This window comes from Entelurus aequoreus, linkage group LG22 (genome assembly GCF_033978785.1).
Source record: "Entelurus aequoreus isolate RoL-2023_Sb linkage group LG22, RoL_Eaeq_v1.1, whole genome shotgun sequence".
Lineage (NCBI taxonomy): Eukaryota > Metazoa > Chordata > Actinopteri > Syngnathiformes > Syngnathidae > Entelurus > Entelurus aequoreus.
This window is the reverse complement of record NC_084752.1, coordinates 9,681,483-9,702,818: the sequence shown is the minus strand read 5'-3', so window position 1 is coordinate 9,702,818 and position 21,336 is coordinate 9,681,483. Positions and strand designations below refer to the sequence as shown.

At 38.6% G+C, this 21,336-nt stretch overlaps 2 protein-coding genes across 12 annotated transcripts in view; one reads left to right on the top strand and one right to left on the bottom strand.

The window, feature by feature from the left end:
* Positions 1-2,278: 2,278 nt before the first annotated feature.
* LOC133639823 (uncharacterized) lies at positions 2,279-16,262 on the bottom strand. Its single transcript, XM_062033458.1, has 8 exons — positions 16,212-16,262; positions 15,167-15,208; positions 15,028-15,101; positions 14,272-14,954; positions 10,409-10,769; positions 6,682-6,806; positions 2,600-2,692; positions 2,279-2,523 (listed from the first exon to the last, which is right to left on the bottom strand). The coding sequence occupies exons 2-8, from the start codon at positions 15,198-15,200 to the stop codon at positions 2,445-2,447; spliced, it is 1,449 nt and encodes a 482-aa protein (XP_061889442.1). The 5' UTR covers positions 15,201-15,208; positions 16,212-16,262; the 3' UTR covers positions 2,279-2,444.
* cc2d1a (coiled-coil and C2 domain containing 1A) overlaps positions 16,256-21,336 on the top strand; it is a 29,464-nt gene continuing 24,383 nt past the window's right edge. Inside the window, exons 1-8 of one of the 11 annotated variants that reach the window (XM_062033445.1) lie at positions 16,256-16,326; positions 16,416-16,502; positions 16,702-16,774; positions 16,848-16,980; positions 18,953-19,059; positions 20,509-20,745; positions 20,821-21,133; positions 21,214-21,323. In XM_062033445.1, coding sequence (XP_061889429.1) covers positions 16,271-16,326; positions 16,416-16,502; positions 16,702-16,774; positions 16,848-16,980; positions 18,953-19,059; positions 20,509-20,745; positions 20,821-21,133; positions 21,214-21,323 — 1,116 coding nt within the window. In that variant the 5' untranslated portion in view covers positions 16,256-16,270. The other 10 variants (XM_062033452.1, XM_062033453.1, XM_062033447.1 and 7 more) reach the window with 10 other exon arrangements.

The window sequence follows — 21,336 nt, the reverse complement described above, 5'->3', positions numbered from 1 at the left end:
GGTGATGTTCATGCACGGTTCATTTTGTGCACCAGTAAAAAAAACATATAACTTTGTCGTGAATTTGAAAAAAAAAAAAGTATTTATCACTAAAGAAGGGTTCGGTGAATGGGCATATGAAACTGGTGGGGTTTGGTACCTCCAACAAGTTTAAGAACCACTGGTCTAATCTCTTACGTGAATGAGCTAAATAATATTATTTGATATTTTACAGTAAAGTGTTAATAATTTCATACATAAGTCGCACCCCCGGCCAAACTATGGAAAAAACTGTGACTTATAGTCCGAAAAATACGGTAACTGTAATACAAAAGTTTATGGATATAAGTTTAAGTCTCATGTACCGTATTTTCCGGACTATAAGGCGCTCCTAAAATCCTTTAATTTTCTCAAAACTCGACAGTACGCTTTATAACCCGGTGCGCCTAATGTACAGAATAATTCTGGTTTTGCTTGCCGACCTCGAAGGTATTTTATTTGGTACATGGTGTAATAAGTGTGACCAGTAGATGTCAGTCACACACAAGAGATACGTGTAGACTGCAATATGACTTAAGTAAACAACACCAACATTTTATATGTTCCATTGGAAATATAAAACATTACACACGGCGCTCAAAAATCTATCAAAATGTTTTGGTACGACTTTGGTAAGCTATGAAGCTGCACCGCTTGATGAATTGTACTGTGCTTCAACACATGAGTATTATTATGGTATGTGTATAAGGTAAGACATATTATCTGGTGTTTTGTTTCGCACTATTATGCAAAAGTAACTTTTCTTACCTTCTGGTACCTGCTGATCTGTATTTGGGATCTGCATCAGTCCTCAAAAGTTGTGCGCGTCCGCCTTTGTAGTCCGTGCCGACACCATAGTCGATAAGCTTCTTCTTTTTCTCTATCTTCTTGTTATCCTCCGCTGTTGCCATTTCTAATATAAAGTAGTGTAAAGTTCTTATATCTGTCAGTAGACTAGCTGTCAGAGCGCTAGAAACTGTAGTGGGTTTACATAATTCACTCACGGAACTTTAGTTATTAGAGGTTTCCGGTCGGACGTTTTTTCACGGGACACATTTCCGGCATTGCTGTTGCACTAACATATGCAGGAGAAATCATGCAAACTGGAAACAACAGCTGCTTCGCTTGGACTCAAAATCAACACATCAAAAACTAAGTTAATGCGTATTAACAACAAGAACAACTCCCCAATAAACATGGATCATAACCAGATAGAAGAGGTTGCCACCTTTACTTACCTAGGAAGCATTATTGTTGTGGACAGAGGAACGGAGGAGGATGTCAGTGCCAGAATTAGAAAAGCAAGGACCACATTCACTATCCTAAATAAAATCTGGAGAGCAAAAAACATATCACTCAAGACCAAACTGCAAATCTTCAACTCAAATGTCAAATCCACCTTACTCTACAGTTCAGAAATCTGCAAGATCACCGCCAACATACTCAACAAAATACAGACATTCTTCAACCGCTGCCTCCGTTGCCTCCTATGTATCTACTGGCCTAACACCATCTCCAATGCCAACCTGTGGGACCTCACTAGACAAGGCACAATAGAAACACAAATCAGGAGGAGGAAATGGAAATGGATTGGTCACACACTGCGTAGACAATAGCTCAATCACGAAACATGCTCTAACATGGAACCCGCAAGGCAAGAGGAAGAGAGGAAGGCCTAGAGCCACCTGGAGAAGAACCACAGAGCAGGAGATGAAGGCGCAAGGGCTGTCATGGCAACAACTGGAGCGGAGGGCACGAGACCGAAGAGGATGGAGGAGTTTCATCAATGGCCTATGTTCCTCAGGGAATGAGGAGATGCTGCTCCGTTATTGAAGTAAAGTCTGAATGTCATTAAAACAGTTAGCTCCATCTTTTGACACTTCTTCCACTCCCGTCCTTGCACGCTACACGGCTACAACAAAGATGACGGGGAGAAGACGCTGCCGAAGGTGAGCCACGTAAATAAGACCGCCCACAAAACGACGCATCCTGAAAAAACGCTCAGAAAGCTACAAGAAGATGATCTGTAAAACAATCTATGCAACATTTTGACCAAAGAACCACCATTACATGTTATGTAGACCACAAGGAAGTGTTTTACATTTAGAAAAAAATCATAATATGACCCCTTTAATGCGCCTTTTGTTTGAAAAAAGACCTGAATAGACCCACTCATCGGCTGTGCGCCTTTTAACCTGGTGCGCCCTATGGTCCGACAAATACTGTATGTATATATAATTACCCCAAATAACGATGTGAGGAGAGTATAACTATTTTATTTAAAAACTAATATCCAATTGTACCCTGTGATGTTTTAATAACAAGCTTAAACAGCAGAATATTTTACTAAGGTATGAATAACAAACATTTATTCAGTTAGTGTTATAAAGAAATAACCTACATTTAATAATAATAATATAAGCTTCTCAGCGGGGTAACTTCCTGTAGTTCTTCCTGGAACGCCGCATGTTCTCAAGCTCTCGATGAGCGGCCATGACGGTTCGACTGCAAGAGAACATAAAAACGTGTCAGCACAGATTTTTTTCTGATAGCGGCAAAAAAAAAAAGAAAAAGAACACACTTGAGAAAGGAAAGTTCTTTAATGAGTCCACACACGAGTTGTGTTGCGTCTTCTGAACATTCGTCTTCGCCCTCCTTTGCTGCCTCATCCTGTCTGCACACACACACAATATCTTCAAAACACCCGAATACTCTTTAAAACAAAACAAAACAACACTATCTTTAAAACGCACAAATACTCTTAAAAAAAGTACATCTTTAAAACACAAATACTCTTTAAAAAAACAAAAACACTATCTTTAAAATGCACAAATACTCTCAAAAGACAAAACTATGTTTAAAACACACAAATACTATTTAAGAACACAAAACTATTTTTTAAAAACCGAAACCTTTAAAAAATAAAAAAAAAAGATTTTTAACACACAAATACTCTTTAAAAACACAACTATCTTTATGAAACAAAAATGACAAAACGGTTAATATCAAACTAAAGCCTCATACTATTTTCAGAAAGTAAATATTACAATTGTTATACAGTTTTTAAAAATCAAAGTACACATTAAAACTAAAATACAAAATCTTCAAAAAGCAAATGAAAATATTAATTTTACCCTTATTGTCATTTTGTACACAAAAAATATTGGAACAATACCAAAACATGCATCTTATACTTTGAGGCCACGCCTCCTAATTTAAAGGAGTTGTGTTGAACACACTTCTGAAACACAAATATCATCCATTGGAGGAAGTCAAGCTTATTTAAAGTTGTACCGTTCATAGGATTTGTCGAGAGTAGAGCGGCACAATTAATCAAATTTTAATTATGATGAAAATTGTGTCTGCAATATTAACATTTAAAAAAGTAGGCCATACAGCATATCAAATCAAACACTTTCACAGCTGCGGTGGCGAGGAACAATTTGTGGCTTTGTGAAGATGCCCCAGCCCAGATGCGTACAGAGCTCCACACCAAGCCAATGGCCCTGTTTACACTGCACACCAAAACTGATTTGTTTTGCCCTCAAGTGACACATATCGATTTTTTTTGCAAGTCCGAACACTAAAAGTGCTTCAAATATGATCTTTTCGCATCAGATTTAGGCCATATCAGGAGGTAGTCCGAATCAGATTTTTTTAATGTGACTTAAATGGAAACCAGACATGGGCAAGTTACAACTGTTTCCAAATTGTTGTTTTATTAATTTTTTTTTTTTAAGCGTGACCATCAAAACTAAAGCCGCCAATACGATGTGCAGTGCATTTTTCAAATTACTGTGAGTCTTAAACCACTGAGTATTCCAATGGTTGGAATCTTCACTTTTGAATGATATACGGGTTATTACAGTAATCTATGTCACATCTAAGCAGACGAGGCAAGAAGTAGAGTGGGTTTGTTTACAGCAGCCAGCCTGAGACGTGAGTGTCAGGGAGGTCCACAGAAGCAGATTTCAACAACAAAGTTCTGTTTTGCAGAAAAGTGATGTTATATGGATCTGTGGGTGGTTTGTTTGTCCTTTGCGTTCATGTTTTGCTGTGTTTGTTGCATATTTGTTGCACTGGTTCACTGGTTTTGGGTTTTGTATATGTGTGTATATATGTATGTATGTGTGTATATGTGTATGTATGTATATATACATGTATGTATGTTAGGGGTGTGGGAAAAAATCGATTCGTATTCAAATCGCGATTCTCACGTTGAGCGATTCAGTTTCGATTCTCATTTTTCAAAAATCAATACACAGCAATACCATAACAATGCAATCCAATTCCAAAACCAAACCCGACCCAGCAACACTCAGAACTGCAATAAACAGAGCAATTGAGAGGAGACACAAACACGACACAGAACAAACCAAAAGTAGTGAAACAAAAATGAATATTATCAACAACAGTATCAATATTAGTTACAATTTCAACATAGCAGTGATTAAAAATCCCTCATTGACATTATCATTAGACATTTATAAAAAAAAAAAAAAAGAACAATAGTGTCACAGTGGCTTACACTTGCATCGCATCTCATAAGCTTGACAACACACTGTGTCCAATATTTTCACAAAGATAAAATAAGTCATATTTTTGGTTCATTTAATAGTTAAAACAAATTTACATTATTGCAATCAGTTGATAAAACATTGTCCTTTACAATTATAAAAGCTTTTTACAAAAATCTACAACTCTGCTTGCATGTCAGCAGACTGGGGTAGATCCTGCTGAAATCCTATGTATTGAATGAATAGAGAATTGTTTTGAATCGGGAAAATATCGTTTTTGAATCGAGAATCGAAAAAAATCGATTTATAATCGAATCGTGACCCCAAGAATCGATATTGAATCGAATCGTGGGACACCCAAAGATTCGCAGCCCTAATGTATGTGTATATATGGTAAATGGGTTATACTTGTATAGCACTTTTCTACCTTTAAGGTACTCAAAGCGCTTTGACACTATTACCACATTCACCCATTCACACACTGATGGCGGGAGCTGTCATGCAAGGGGCTAACCACCACCCATCAGGAGCAAGGGTTAAGTGTCTTGCTCAAGGACACAACGGCTGTGACTAAGTTGGTAAAAGCTGGGGATCGAACCAGGAACCCTACGGTTGCTGGCACGGCCACTTTCCCAACCGTGCCACGAGATATATATATATATATATATATATATATATATATATATATATATATATATACACACAATGTTGTGAAATTAGTTATTTACATAGATTACATACCTTAATTGTTTTCAAACAGTGACTGTCACACGGCTGTAAAACGGCTGACCAAACAAAACAGAAGTCATCGTCATGGACCCACTAGCTGCGTAAGTTAGCTCTCCAGTCAGCTAAACAGACTCAAAAATTCTAGTGACGTTTTGGTAAATTTACTGAGAAATTTGTCAAACTGAAACAATTCAAAAAGAACACAATTTTAAGTTAATAATACTAACACAGACACTTGTAAACATGTTTACCATATTTGCTATTGCTAACGACGCTAGCTTCATTACATTACAATAGCATGTACAAATATGCATGAAAAAGCTCCTACAGACTTCACACAACGGACGGTTTAGTAAGTATAAATTGTTTAGTTATAAAGTAAAACTTACAAACGTTGCAAAAACGCTATGGACAGTTTTATATCTGGTTTAAGGCATTAAAACAGGAACTACATTTTAAACCCGCAACACCAGCAATGAGCGAACTCTTCCAAAAGATGGTGCCGTAGCACAAGCATTAACACACTTTTTCAGTGTCTCTGCTCGCATTTAATGAAAACTAAAAGTCTGACTTTGTCTGTTTGTCACTTAAATCATTGATTTGTTGTACAATATTCCCTCTGACCCCTGTAGCTACTAGCACGCAATGCAGTTTGTGTCAAGTTTTAACGTTTTTTTGTCTTTTACTGACCAATTTCTCCAACTAAGACCTTGTTTCTTCCGTATTGGAAAACTACATGTGTGAACGAGGAGGAGCAGGGCTCCCCTGTGTGCATGCAGGAGGGAGGGACACGCATTGAATGATCAGTGACATTTCCGCGTCAATCACTTGTCCATTTGGTTAGGGTGTAAGTTTATTTCAAACATGCTATACAGGATGGGCAAACATTTTACTTTAGTTTCATCAAATTTGGATGGATTTATTTTAGGAAAAGAATGCTAATTAAAGGGTTAAAATCAGCATTTACACATGTGCTGCTTTTTTTTTCAGTACTCGCACAACCTATTTTTAGTCGCAAAAGCGACTAAAATGCTCACACTGTACAGCTCTGGCCCTAGAATTTACCCAGAGTGCCTTGCGCGCGTCCGCTATTGTAGTCTGCGCTCTAGTCAATAAGCTCCTTCTTTTTTGCTATCCTCTTGTTGTGGGGCACACATCCTCCGCGGTTGCCATTTCTAATACAAAATAGCATATAGTTTAACTTATAGGTGTCAGTGGACTCGATATGGAAGCGCTAAAAAACAAAGTGGGTTTAATAGATGTAATAAGAAGGGCTATAGGAACCTGCCAGTCAGAGTTTTTATATGTGTGTTGCAGAATAAAGTGAGTAGAAAGTCATACAATATTGCTTATTGAGAATACCACAAATTATTACATTTATATTTATATAAATACATACAAGATGATTAGTGCTTACATGAATGAGATGTTGTTGAGTTGTGTGTCGGAAACAAAATGGTAGTCTTCACGTTCCAGCAGGTGTGTGTTGGTGTTTGCTGTGTTCCTTTTGTTTACATCAGCAGCTTGATGATAAAAATCACACTGTGTGCAAGAGAAAACAATCATTAGTAATTGGTACGCATACATTCATCACTGTCGGGCGTAATAACCAATATACCGTATAATAAGTAATAAAGTAAATCATTTGTGGAAAACAAAAACTAATAAGAATAACTTGACACAGATTGAGGGGTGTGTCACAGACACTGATGTGTGGCTTGGAGGCCCTTCAGGGGACAGTGTTGGCTGTGTATCTATTCACACTGTATACATCTGACTTTTGTTGCCAGATGCAGACCCATGCAGAATATACAATTGGTACTGTTATTGTGGCTTGTTGAGTGGCCGGATCATGGGGGGTTGGACGTTTTGCAACTAGAGTGAGAGGAACAAACGACTGTTTAACATTAGTAAGACCAAGTAGATGGTCCATACCAGGGGTCACCAACGCGGTGCCCGCGGGCACCAGGTAGCCCGTAAGGACCAGAGGAGTAGCCCGCTGGCCTGTTCTAAAAATAGCTCAAATAGCAGCACTTACCAGTGAGCTGCCTCTATTTTTTAAATTGTATTTATTTACTAGCAATCTGGTCTCACTTTGCCCGACATTTTTAATTCTAAGAGAGACAAAACTCAAATAGAATTTGAAAATCCAAGAAAATATTTTAAAGACTTGGTCTTCACTTGTTTAAATAAATTCATTAATTTTTTTACTTTGCTTCTTATAACTTTCAGAAAGACAATTTTAGAGAAAAAAATCCAACCTTAAAAATGATTTTAGGATTTTTAAACACATATACCTATTTACCTTTTAATTTCCTTCCTCTTCTTTCCTGACAATTTAAATCAATGTTCAAGTAAATTTATTTTTTTTTATTGTAAAGAATAATAAATCAATTTTAATTTAATTCTTCATTTTAGCTTCTGTTTTTTCGACGAAGAATATTTGTGAAATATTTCTTCAAACCTACTATGATTAAAATTCAAAACAATTATTCTGGCAAATCTAGAAAATCTGTAGAATCAAATTTAAATCTTATTTCAAAGTCTTTTGAATTTCTTTTAAAATGTTTGTTCTGGAAAATCTAGAAGAAATAATGATTTGTCTTTGTTAGAAATATAGCTTGGTCCAATTTGTTATATATTCTAACAAAGTGCAGATTGGATTTTAACCTATTTAAAACATGTCATCAAAATTCTAAAATTAATCTTAATCAGGAAAAATGACTAATGATGTTCCATAAATAATTTTTTTAATTTTTTCAAAAAGATTCGAGTTAGCTAGTTTTTGTCTTCTTTTTTTCGGTTGAATTTTGAATTTTAGAGAGTCGAAATTGAAGATAAACTATGTTTCAAAATGTAATTGTCATTTTTTTCACGTTTTCTCCTCTTTTAAACCATTCAATTAAGTGTAAATATCATTAATTACTAATAATAACGTAGAGTTAAAGGTAAATTAAGCAAATTGGCTATTTCTGGCAATTTATTTAAGTGTGTATCAAACTGGTAGCCCTTCGCATTAATCAGTACCCAAGAAGTAGCTCTTGGTTTCAAAAAGGTTGGTGACCCCTGGTCCATACCATCCCTGTGTACAGGGAGGTATTTCCTAAATTTGCAAACAAAAACAAAAGGGACAAAATTAGGGCTGTCAAACGATTAACTAAAAAGACAGATAATTCTTATGTTTTTTTAACCTAACTGGACAATTAGTTTGCTTTAATGAACTATTTTTTTAAACAACTCAACACAGAATGGATATTAAAACACTTTTAATGACAATAAACACAATGTAGGAATACAGAATTTGTATTCCTGCTGTAAGAGCACTTGCATTCAGAGGAGGAGTTACACTTTAATATTTAAATACCTGTTTCACCAAATTAAAAACACAAGATTTGAATTGTCATCATGGTTTGATTGTCAAATATGTTTGGTGATGTAAAATATATTTCACTAAATAAATGCTTCTGATATTCTGTACATTGTGTTGATCAAGTTAATGGTATTTATATCGCTGCGAGGCAATTTTTAACCTACTCTATTAATACATTTTAATATTCAGCTTGCTACGCGTAGTAATGCATAGCGCTATTAGTGTGAAGCCCGAAAGGTTTGATTGGTTTCAGAAGAGGTGTTTTTGATATTTTTTGATGTTGTGACACGAATAACCCAATATTCTTGAATTCCTTCCTCAGTGTTCCCTTTCTGCTGAGCTTTTATCCTATCTTACTAAAGCAGTTAGAGTAACAATCTACATTTTATGTTTTCAAGGCACTCAAGTGTAATCTAAATGTGAAGGTGAAGCTATTTTCTTTGCTAGCGGCAAAGCATGCTCTCGCCGATGTCGCGACGATCGAAGATAAAATTGTCTTTGCTTGTCGGGAAAACAAATTGCCATGGCTTTGCATCTGGGATTTCTATAATGTATCCTTTTCAATGTGTATTTATGCTCGCTATTTTTCCACTTGTGGTTCAACAGTAACTGAATGCCATTACATTTTGTTATTGTACGGCATGGAATTTTTTGGGGGGGTCGGACTGGGTTGGACTGGTGGTGGATTGGCTTGGGTGCCGGCTGCGTGCTGGATTGCAGGTAATTTCCTCCCTTACCCAGGGGGGCTGCGTGCTGTTCGCCCTTCTGTAGCGGTCCCCAGCGCAATCTGCGGCTGTTTGGGGCTGAAGCGCCGGGTGTGGTTGGCGGCGCGTAGTGGTGTTTTGGTTAGTCGGAGCGGATGTCTGATGGCTCGTTTGGCTGGGCTGTAGATAGAGTTGGGGTCAGTGGGTTGTTGCGGTTTGCGGTGTCGGTCGTCCTTTTGCTTCGGTTTCGGCGGCCGCAGGTGTTGTGATTGCTGTGGTACCGGCGGTTGGCGTTACTGCGTTGGGTTGGGTTGGAGTGGTCGGGGGGCCGTGATTGGTGCGCTGATGCAATTGTGGGGACTTTTTATTTTGACATATACCACAATAATATCGTACAGTAGGCCTAATAGTTTGATAATATCGTACCGTGAGATTTTGATCAATCAATCAATCAATGTTTATTTATATAGCCCTAAATCACAAGTGTCTCAAAGGGTTGTACAAGCCACAACGACATCCTCGGTACAGAGCCCACATACGGGCAAGGAAAACTCACCCCAGTGGGACGTCAATGTGAATGACTATGAGAAACCTTAGAGAGGACCGCATATGTGGGTAACCCCCCCCCCCCCCCTCTAGGGGAGACCGAAAGCAATGGATGGCGATACCCTTACATCTTTAGTATCAGCCATATACTGACTCTATACTTGCTATCGTTACTGTCGATATGTGTATCAATCGGCCCGCCTTTGTTTACATTCGAGAGCTCCAAGTTGCGGTTAGCATATCCCAGCCCTACAGTGTATAGTGTAGCATGTATAGCTATTCCTCGTCCTCCGGTAACACTTGCAAGAAAACCAACCATGCCGTCATGTGGCACACTGACGCTGTGGCACACATCATGGCTTGAACATTCTTACACTGTAGGGTCTGACTCTTTAGGAAAACAAGCGAGGCAAGATAAGAGTTAAAATTGAAAAATAAAAGTAAGCATTAAAAGCACTAAATCCTACTATGGACTTCAATGGGTTAGGGTCTTCAACATTAGCTGTCCATTGCATTCTACTCACCATGTCATTCTGTCCTGAAGCACCAGAGGGTGTAGCCTCACACACTTCAACACATACTTGGTGAGAGTCAGCAGATGAAAGTTGTGTTTTGCTAGAATCAGCACAAGTCTCATTCCTTTTGTCATACGTTGCTGTGGCAACATCCACATCCCAATTAGTTGATGATACACACACTGCTCCCTGTGGCTTTGCATGGTCAAAATGTTGTTTCTCTTCCTCTGGTGGCTCTGACTGTGAGGCCTCCGTTGAATCAGGACCAGGAACTAAGTCCTGTTTCTGATCTTTGTCCTCCAAACAACTTGGCTTACACAAGGTCTCACTCCCATCAGGAATGCATGAAATGCGGACTTCTGCTTCTGGCCTGTTTAACACACAAAACTATCTGAGCACTTTGATCTTTATGTTAGTCATTACAATTTGTATACATACAGCAATGTTAATATTTGCTTACATGTCCCTTGGCAAGTTTCACTGTAATAATGTGCTTTTGGTAGCCATCCACAAGCTTCTGGTTGAATTTTTGACCACTCCTCTTGACAAAATTGGTGCAGTTCAGCTAATTTTGTTGGTTTTCTGGCATGGATTTGTTTCTTTAGCATTGTCCACACGTTTAAGTCAGGACTTTGGGAAAGCCATTCTAAAACCTTAATTCTAGCCTGATTTAGCCTTTCCTTTACCACTTTTGACGTGTGTTTGGGGTCATTGTCCTGTTGGAACACCCAACTGCGCCCAAGACCCAACCTCCGGGCTGATGATTTTAGGTTGTCCTGAAGAATTTGGAGGTAATCCTCCTTTTTCCTTTACTCTCTGTAAAGCACCAGTTCCATTGGCAGCAAAACAGGCCCAGAGCATAATACTACCACCACCATGCTTGACGGTAGGAATTGGTGTTCCTGGGATTTATGGCCTCACCTTTTCCAAACGTATTGCTGGGTATTGTGGCCAAACAGCTCAATTTTTGTTTCATCTGACATCACATGGAGAAAGATGAGACATTCTGGAGGAAAATTCTGTGGCCAGATGAAACAAAATTTGAGCTGTTTGGCCACAATACCCAGCAATATGTTTGGAGGAGAAAAAGTGAGGCCTGTTTTGCTGCCAATGGAACTGGTGCTTTACAGAGAGTAAATGGGACAATGAAAAAGTAGGATTACCTCCAAATTCTTCAGGACAACCTAAAATCATCAGCTCGGAGGTTGGGTCTTGGGCGCAGTTGGGTGTTCCAACAGGACAATGACCCCAAACACACGTCAAAAGTGGTAAAGGAAGGGCTAAATCAGGCTAGAATTAAGGTTTTAGAATGGTCTTCCCAAAGTCCTGACTTAAACATGTGGACAATGCTGAAGAAACAAGTCCATGTCAGAAAACCAACACATTTAGCTGAACTGCACCAATTTTGTCAAGAGGAGTGGTCAAAAATTCAACCAGAAGCTTGTGGATGGCTACCAAAAGCACCTTACTGTAATGAAACTTGCCAAGGTACTTGTAACCAAATATTAACATTGCTGTATGTATACTTTTGACCCAGCAGATTTGGTCACATTTTCAGTAGACTTATAATAAATTCATAAAAGAACCAAACTTCATGAATGTTTTTTGTGACCAACAAGTATGTGCTCCAATCACTCTATCACAAAAAAATGAAGAGTTGTAGAAATTATTGGAAACTCAAGACAGCCATGCCATTATGTTCTTTACAAGTGTATGTAAACTTTTGACCACGACTGTATATGTGTGCGTGTGTGTGTGTGCGTGTGTGTGTGTACAGTGCAGGCCAAAAGTTTGGACACACCTCTTCTTATTCAATCATTCAATGCTTTTTCTTTATTTTCATGACTATTTACATTGTAGATTGTCACTGAAGGCACCAAAAATATGAATGAACACATGTGGAGTTATATACTTAACAAAAAAAGGTGAAATAACTGAAACCGTGTTTTATATTCTAGTTTCTTCAAATTAGCCAACCTTTGCTCTGATTACTGCTTTGCTCACTCTTGGCATTCTCTCGATGAGCTTCAACCACACCTGTGAAGTGAAAACAAGTTCAGGCGAGTAGTTCTTGAAGCTCATTGAGAGAATGCCAAGAGAGGGCAAAAAAGTAATCAGAGCAAAGGGTGGCTATTTTGAAGAAACTAGAATAGAAAACATGTTTTCAGTTATTTCACCTTTTTTGTTAAGTACTAGTTAAGTAATAGTTTTGATGCCTTCAGTGACAATCTACAATGTAAATAGTCATGAAAATAAAGAAAACATTCAATGAGAAGGTGTGTCTAAACTTTTGGCCTGTACTGTATATATACACACGCATACAAACAAATAGATCAAATAGATAGCCCGGCCCCCAACCAAATTCTTTTAACCCAACATGGCCCAAAAGTTTGGGGACCCCAGGGCTATGCCAACTAACGGTGGGGAGGTATCAGAAGCTAACTACTAACCCACATTTTTGCTCGCAACCCGAAGCAAAAACAAATATGTATACAAAGAATTTGTAAGGTGGGGCACTTGTAAGTCGAGGTACTACTTTACTTTGAAAAAGATGAGCTTGATAACTGCTGAACAAATTTGAATGTGCACTTTGTAGCTCAGCTGTAATTGACGTGCAGTCAGGGAAGGCACAGTCTTCTTAATACAACATCAAAATAATGAAAAAATATAACATAAAACCAACATTTTTTTCCCCATTGGATTGTGTTATGCACAGGGTTTCTACAGGTATCAGCAATTCTAATTTAATATTTTTTAATGCCATTTTTAATGCCACTTAAACAAATTCAATGCCCATGTCCGATTGCTTATGGTTATTTTAATTAGTCAAACGCTTACAATTGTGTGTATACGCACAATTGTAAGCCTTTGACAATAATAATGTTGAATACATTAATTGTTATCTAGTAAATTAGAATTGGCTCGCAATACTGTTTCATCTGAGAATGTATTTTTATTTATTAATTTTACTGTAATAGCATCCAGTGTACTGACTTTGTGCATAGCAGGGGGATTCGGAGAGTCAATAATAGCCAATTAAAAGGTTCTGTCTGTCAATCATCACATTGTACCTTCAATCAAAATTATTAAAGGGGTACTGCATATAACCCCTCTAAACAAACATCCAATGTTGAATTAGTTGATCAATATAATATTGGGTATATTAAAAAAGTATTTTTTTTAAATTGTTAGTCTTTAAAATAAAAATGCATATTCTCTGAAAATGTTTCTTATAATAGCCACGAACTGGAGGATACTTTTTTTTTTTTATCAGGATACGATAAAACAAATAGTTCAAGTTTCATGCAATAATAAATGAATATTAAACTAGGAATGCAAATGACGCATGTGGAGGCAGCACTTTTCTCACCTCCTTTTGTATCCAGTTTGAAAACCAGAGCCGAAGAAAAGAAAGACACAGACAGACGTAGCAATTATTCGATGACCGCAACGTTATTTTGTTTATTTCCATTCATTGTTTGACTGATTTACTATCGGCCAAGTCCTACAATTGTATTAAATTGTTCAATGCCTCTTGACATCGCTTTTAATCCTTCTAATGTCCCGCGGAAACCCTAAATCCAGTAAATGTATTTTCTGTATGATTCCAATATTTTTTCAACATATTCTTAAGTCATTTTCTCAGGGCAGTTGCTACTGAACTGTTCAGTTTGTCTTGGAGGATGTTTGCCTCTTATCTGAGCAGACTTCATCAGTTCATGCACATCAACTTAAGACTTAGTCCTGTTGTTTTTTATCCTGTGAATGACCAACTTGAGCACACACATTTTAAGTTTAAAAAACAAGTCAGTGCCTCACAACCCATGAACCACAACCCACATCACTAATATGAATGTAAACTGTTTACAAACCTGTCACTGGATGCTTGTACTTCTTCCTCCTTTGTTTGTGGGATGTTTGCAGGAGTTGAGGATGCAAGCAAGAATGAAGGTTCAGTGTCAGCTGTAAAGACACATTTTGGCCCTTCTGCTTGCTCTTGTCCACTATGTCCATTTTTTATCTGTAAAAAAGGGCTTTGTTCCTTCTCTTTCAGACCACACATACCCATCCTTCTCTTCTTCTTGGCTGTTTCTCCTGCAGATGTTTCAGTTTGCTCTCTTTTGCTGTCACTCACGATACTTGGGGCTGCTTGCTTAGTCTCTGAATCCCCCTGAAGTCTGTTCTTTGTTGTCTGCCGATCTTCCACAGCACTTCCACTTGTCTCTTCAGAGGTCAGTATCTGGTGCTGATCCGTGCATGTTAGGGACAGTGTCTGGTCACATTCCTCTTTCATTTGTTTTTTCTTTCCGTGCTCGCCGTTGTTCTTTTCATTATCACTCTCCAGTTGAGAACTGTTGACTGTGTTGTGTTGCTGTGCTTCAGAAGCCTCACTCACACTTGATTGTTCAAGCTTGGTGTGAGTGATGATGCCTACTTTGGTGAGAGAAGATTGTCCTGGTGCTTTTATTTGTTCACAAATGATGAAACACTCCTTTAAAGGCAAGTGGGAACACGGTGGTGAAGCAACACTCGCTCTGACGAAATCACACACAACCTGGAAATAAGAGTAAATACTCCTGATACATTGCATTTCAAGAGATAAGGACGTATTTCATGACGACAAATACCTGTGATTGAAAAGAACTGTCAACAACACCACTTGTTGCCTCGAGGGAAAAAAGCTGGGTTGGATCTGTGCTGCCTTGAAAAAAAAAATACAATTCTAAATTTAAAAAAGTGATACAGTAACAAATACAATACATGTACCTTTTCTGTGGGTCGTCGCACTCTCTTCAGTCATCTTCTCTTCTTGAATGTTACCATTGCAAATTAGTCACATTAAGGTACATATAGTAATACAAGCTAATACATTGATTTTTATTTTGTTCTATACTCTAACATTTTTTTAGCTAAATCCATCAATTTTCCACCGCTTGTCCCTTTCGGGGTGGCGGGGGATGCTGGAGTCTATCTCAGCTGCATTCGGGCGGAAGGCGGGGTACACCCTGGACAAGTCGCCACCTCATCGCAGGGCCAACACCTAGTGTGTGTGTGACAATCAGGAGTACTTTAACTTTAACACAGATAGACAACATTCACACACTAAAGCCAATTTAGTGTTGCCAATCAACCCTATCCCCAGGTGCATGTCTTTGGAGGTGGGAGGAAGCCGGAGTACCTGGAGGGAACCCACACAGTCACGGGGAGAACATGCAAACTCCATACAGAAAGATCCCGAGCCCAGGATTGAACTCAGGACCTTCGTATTGTGAGGCAAATGCACTAACCCCTGTACCACCGTGCTAAAAATTGACTGTTTATTTATAACTGTGTATTATAAAATTCAATGTTGTATTGATTTTATTGTTTTTATTGTCTTGTCCTGTGCAGCACTTTGGTCAACCTTCTTTTTTTAAATGTTGATGTGCTATTCAAATAAGGCTGACTGCAAGTAGTAACATACATATACATAAATGAACAAAACTCATTGAATATGATTATGGTTGCTACTTGTTTCCTAACTATATTCTTTTGAATGTTTTCCCTATAAATATTTTTGTTGTTTTTCTTTAATAGACTGTCGTTGTTAATGGGTTTTATAAATAAAGTGGGCATTGTAAGCGGCAAAAGATGGATGGATGGATGGTTTGCTCGCTAGCTTGTCGCCAAAAGTCAATATTTTACGTTAATATAGTCGATACACAATGCTACAAAACTTTAAACAAATATATAGATATACAAATGTAAATCAGCAGATATTTTTTATGTCAATGTAGTGACAGATATTGACTTCAACTTACTCTCAACTTACGTTTAGGCGCCCAATTAAACACCAGCTCAAGGACGAATGGCTCTCTTTTTACGTCAGTAATGGGCGTATTGCGTTCCGCCGTAAAGCGAAATGCTTGTTGCCATGGAGACACAAGGTAGGAAGTAAGTCCCCTGCTTGACGTAATGTCGTTCTTGTTTTGACAGCTAAAAAAAGTCTGTGTTTAACATTAAAGTGTCGTTGCAGTATTTTCACATCGATTCAGGAGCAACGTTTGACAACAACTTATCAAGAGGAATTGTCATTTACACCTCATTGCGTCAAACTGACAAGGTAAATCATCAACTTTCTAACGCACTCACTACATTATAAAAGTGCTACGACTTCCTATAGCATTTAGCCCAAGTCAATATACACCGAATGCTACAGTTAGGAAGACATTTACGATACAGCTTGAATACTTGTAAGTAAACACAACCGTAACATCTCTCATTGTCATTGGCGTTATTGATTAAGAGCCACGATTTATAAGGTGTAAGTCCATGAGCCGCAGCCGAAACCCGCCCCCCCCTCCCCGGGGTCAAGGGGCTGCCCGCGCCAAACAGGTAAGTAACACACTTAAGTATGAAATATGTCCACTCAGCATATATTTCCACAATCTGAGTACCTGCGTCTCAGATGGGGCTGCTGCTTGACCTGACCCCGGAGGGAGGTATGGATGATGACGGCAACAATGAAGATCTTGAGGCAGAGCTTCTGAGTCTGATGGGAGGAGGAGGAGGAATGCAAAGGAAGAGACGTGAAAATAAAGGTGTGTAGTTCATAAATGACCAGTGTTGTAACTAACGCGTTACAAAGTAACACCGTTACTTTCGGCGGTAAATAGTAATCTAACGCGTTATTTTTTATATTCAGTAACTCAGTTACCGTTACTACATGATGCGTTACTGCGTTATTTTACGTAATTTTTTATGTAGTATCGGCTAAAAACTGAGAAGATCTGAGTAAACTTTTTTTTTTTGCAACTAATCATTAACTTTAGAATTTGATGCGAGCAACACGTGACAAAGAAGTTGGGAAAGGTGGCAATAAATACTGATAAAGTTGAGGAATGCTCATCAAACACTTATTTGGAACATCCCACAGGTGAAACAGGCAAATTGGGAACAGGTGGGTTCCATGATTGGGTATAAAAGTAGATTCCATGAAATGCTCAGTCATTCACAAACAAGGATGGGGTGAGGGTCACCACTTTGTCAACAAATGCGTGAGCAAATTGTTGAACAGTTTAAGAAAAACCTTTCTCAACCAGCTATTGCAAGGAATTTAAGGATTTCACCATCCACGGTCCGTAATATCATCAAAGGGTTCAGAGAATCTGGAGAAATCACTGCACGTAAGCAGCTAAGCCCGTGACCTTCGATCCCTCAGGCTGTACTGCATCAACAAGCGACATCAGTGTGTAAAGGATATCACCACATGGGCTCAGGAACACTTCAGAAACCCACTGTCAGTAACTACAGTTGGTCGCTACATCTGTAAGTGCAAGTTAAAACACTCCTATGCAAGGCGAAAACCGTTTATCAACAACACCCAGAAACACAGTCGGCTTCGCTGGGCCTGAGCTCATCTAAGATGGACTGATACAAAGTGTTCTGTGGTCTGACGAGTCCACATTTCAAATTGTTTTTGGAAACTGTGGATGTCGTGTCCTCCGTACCAAAGAGGAAAAAAACCATCCGGATTGTTATAGGCGCAAAGTTGAAAAGCCAGCATGTGTGATGGTATGGGGGTGTATTAGTGCCCAAGACATAGGTAACTTACACATATGTGAAGGCGCCATTAATGCTGAAAGGTACATACAGGTTTTGGAGCAACATATGTTGCCATCCAAGCAACGTTACCACGGATGCCCCTGCTTATTTCAGCAAGACAATGCCAAGCCACGTGTTACATCAACGTGGCTTCATAGTAAAAGAGTGCGGGTACTAGACTGGCCTGCCTGTAGTCCAGACCTGTCTCCCATTGAAAATGTGTGGCGCATTATGAAGCCTAAAATACCACAACGGAGACCCCCGGACTGTTGAACAACTTAAGCTGTACATCAAGCAAGAATGGGAAATAATTCCACCTGAGAAGCTTAAAAAATGTGTCTCCTCAGTTCCCAAACGTTTACTGAGTGTTGTTAAAAGGAAAGGCCATGTAACACAGTGGTGAACATGCCCTTTCCCAACTACTTTGGCACGTATTGCAGCCATGAAATTCTAAGTTAATTATTATTTGCAAAAAAAAATTACGTTTATGAGTTTGAACATCAAAATATCTTGTCTTTGTAGTGCATTCAATTGAATATGGGTTGAAAAGGATTTGCAAATCATTGTATTCCGTTTATATTTACATCTAACACAATTTCCCAACTCATATGGAAACAGGGTTTGTATGTAGACCACATTGCTTTGCAGAGTTCAGTGATGCAAATGCATGTCAAGTTGATCAACAGATTGTATTATTCTCCGGTGCAATAACAGTCCTGAAATGAAGGCTAAAAGGGCATTAAATGGGGCCTTAAAAAAAAAATATATATATACATATAAGTAACTAAGTAGTTACTTTTCACAGTAACACATTACTTTTTGGTGTAAGTAACTGAATTAGTAACTGAGTTACTTTTGAAATAAAGTAACTAGTTACTGGTTTTCAGTAACTAACCCAACACTGTAAATGACCACTAATTGTTGAAACGGACGTTTACCTGTGTTTGACTGTAAGTTCAATGTGTTCAGGTCCTGTTCATATGGCTGACATTGAGCGCATGGCGGCTCTTTGTATGAAAGACCTGGACGAGGAAGACGTGGAGGATGAAGATCTGGATGATGATGAAGATCTGCTGGTAAAACACCAAACTATTAATATCCATAATGAATCAAATGGAGTACATGAATGTGTACAAAACAAGTGCATTGCATTTCAGTAAGGCCGTAGGTTTTAAAAGTGTGCGCTGAGTTTAAAGATAATAAACACATTGTACATATGATACATCACGTTATTGATTTTAAAGATAATGTACACATCATTGTAGGTCTGATGTATCATGTTATTGATCTAACACTCCAGGAATTTCAATGTCATCGCACCAGTTCACGCAAATTCAAACAATCTTCGGATTTCCCCCAATCTTTCTAATCAAGACTTGTCTTTATTTGTTATGTAGACAATTCAAGAACTGTACATAGCACTAAACATTTTGGGTAATGTAGTATATGAACATTTACCAACACACCTATGCGAACATGAAAGTTTTCAAGCGTAAAACAAACACTGAGAATCTGTACAACTTGTGGACAACAGACCAGACCGTAAACCATAATTGAACAAAAAATGTAAATAACATTTTGTTTTATTTTAATAAGTGACAGTAATGGAGTTATATAATGTGCTTCTACTGCCATTTAGTTTTTTCCCAAGTTAGCTTTTGTTGCTGTGATACTAACGGGTGAAACATCAATATTTGTTTTTCAAATTATGTATATAAAATACATTTGTTAAAATCCTGTGCTTTTGGGGATAAAGTTTGCAAAGGACACTTGGTAAGAAGTTTAAAGATTAAAAAATCACAAGCTGACACCACGCTATTGGAAAAAACCCGAACCCTGAACCCTGTGCAGTTCTTTCTCTTGGAGATTAATAAAGTATCCATCCATCCATATAACGTTTTGAAAAAGGTGCCTCCAAAAAAGGCATTTTAGGGCACAACAAACAGCAAAAAAGCCGTTCTAGGAGGGCAACAGATGTGCCAATATGTGCGACCAAGTCAGCTGTGGTATGTACATATGAGGTGTTGCTAAAAAGCAGAGTTACAGGCAAGTCCAATTATAACGTGTAATAATATATATATTGTATTAGGGCTGTAAATATTTAGGCACCACATGTCCTCTGCATTTGACACATCCCCCTGTTCACCCCCTGGGAGGTGAGGGGAGCAGCGAGCAGCAGCGGTGGCCGCGCCCGGGAATAATTTTTGGTGATTTAACCCCCAATTCCAACCCTTGATGCTGAGTGCCAAGCAGGGAGGCAATGGGTCCCATTTTTTTAGTCTTTGGTACGACTCGGGGTTTCAACTCACAACCTACCAATCTCAGGGCGGACACTCTAACCACAACGCCACTGAGCGCAATATATATATATATATATACATATATATATATATATACTGTATATATATACATATATATGTGTATATATATATATATATATATATATATATATATATATATATATATATATATATATATATAAAATTGTATATGTTCGGTTGCAACATAACATGCGTTGTTCACAGGCAGAGTTGAATGAAGTTCTGGAGGATGAGGAAGAAAGCCGCTCTGCCCAAGCTCTTACACCGACTGCTCCCAATGTCCGAGTTGCGTCCCATTCTCATCCTCCTGTCAACTCCAGTGCTGCAACAGGTGCAGAGTCCCGCCTTTTAGAGCGAATAGACATGTATAAGGCCGCCATGGACAACGCCACGGCTGCTGGGGAGATCAGCAAAGTTCGACGATATGAGCGTGGATTCAAGGTTTTCCAACAAAGCTTCTTCTCTTGTGTGGAATACATGGAGTATGCTAATAGTTCCTGTCTTTTCCATCCTCAGACGCTGCAGTCCATGCTCACATCCGTAAGGAAAGGTAAGCCGGTCAATGAGGAGGAGATGCCACCTCCTGTTGCTGTTGGTGGAAAACTCAGTGCTGCAGTGTCTGAATCCATCGAGGAGAAAAAAGTCCCAGAGCCTGTTTTAAAGCCCTTAACTCCACCCAATCAAAAACCTTCACAGGAGGCAGCACCAACAGCTCCTAATACTAAGCCACGCCATCTAGCTTTACCCCAGAATAATACTGCTGCTATTATGCCAGGAAGCCCTTTTATCTCTCCACTCACACCCCAGCAGCCCAATACGAAACACTCAGGTGATCAGTCATGTGATATCAAATCCAATCCTATTAATCAAACAAAAAATTGCACTAATGGGGATGTTTTCTTCTTTTAGATCTTAAACAGGCAGTGTTGTCCCGGCAGAAGGAGTACAAGATGGCTGCCATAGAAGCCAAGCAGAATGGCGACATTAACCTGGCCAAACAGCAATATGTCACTGCCAAGGTAACACAACGTT

Coding starts and splice junctions, on each gene's coding strand:
- LOC133639823 (XM_062033458.1), bottom strand. CDS start 15,200: ATGACTGAAGAGAGTGCGACGACCCACAGAAAAG. Junction 14,955..15,027: donor ACAGTTCTTTTCAATCACAG/GTATTTGTCGTC, acceptor TCTTATTTCCAG/GTTGTGTGTGATTTCGTCAG. Junction 10,770..14,271: donor GTACAAGCATCCAGTGACAG/GTTTGTAAACAG, acceptor TGTGTTAAACAG/GCCAGAAGCAGAAGTCCGCA.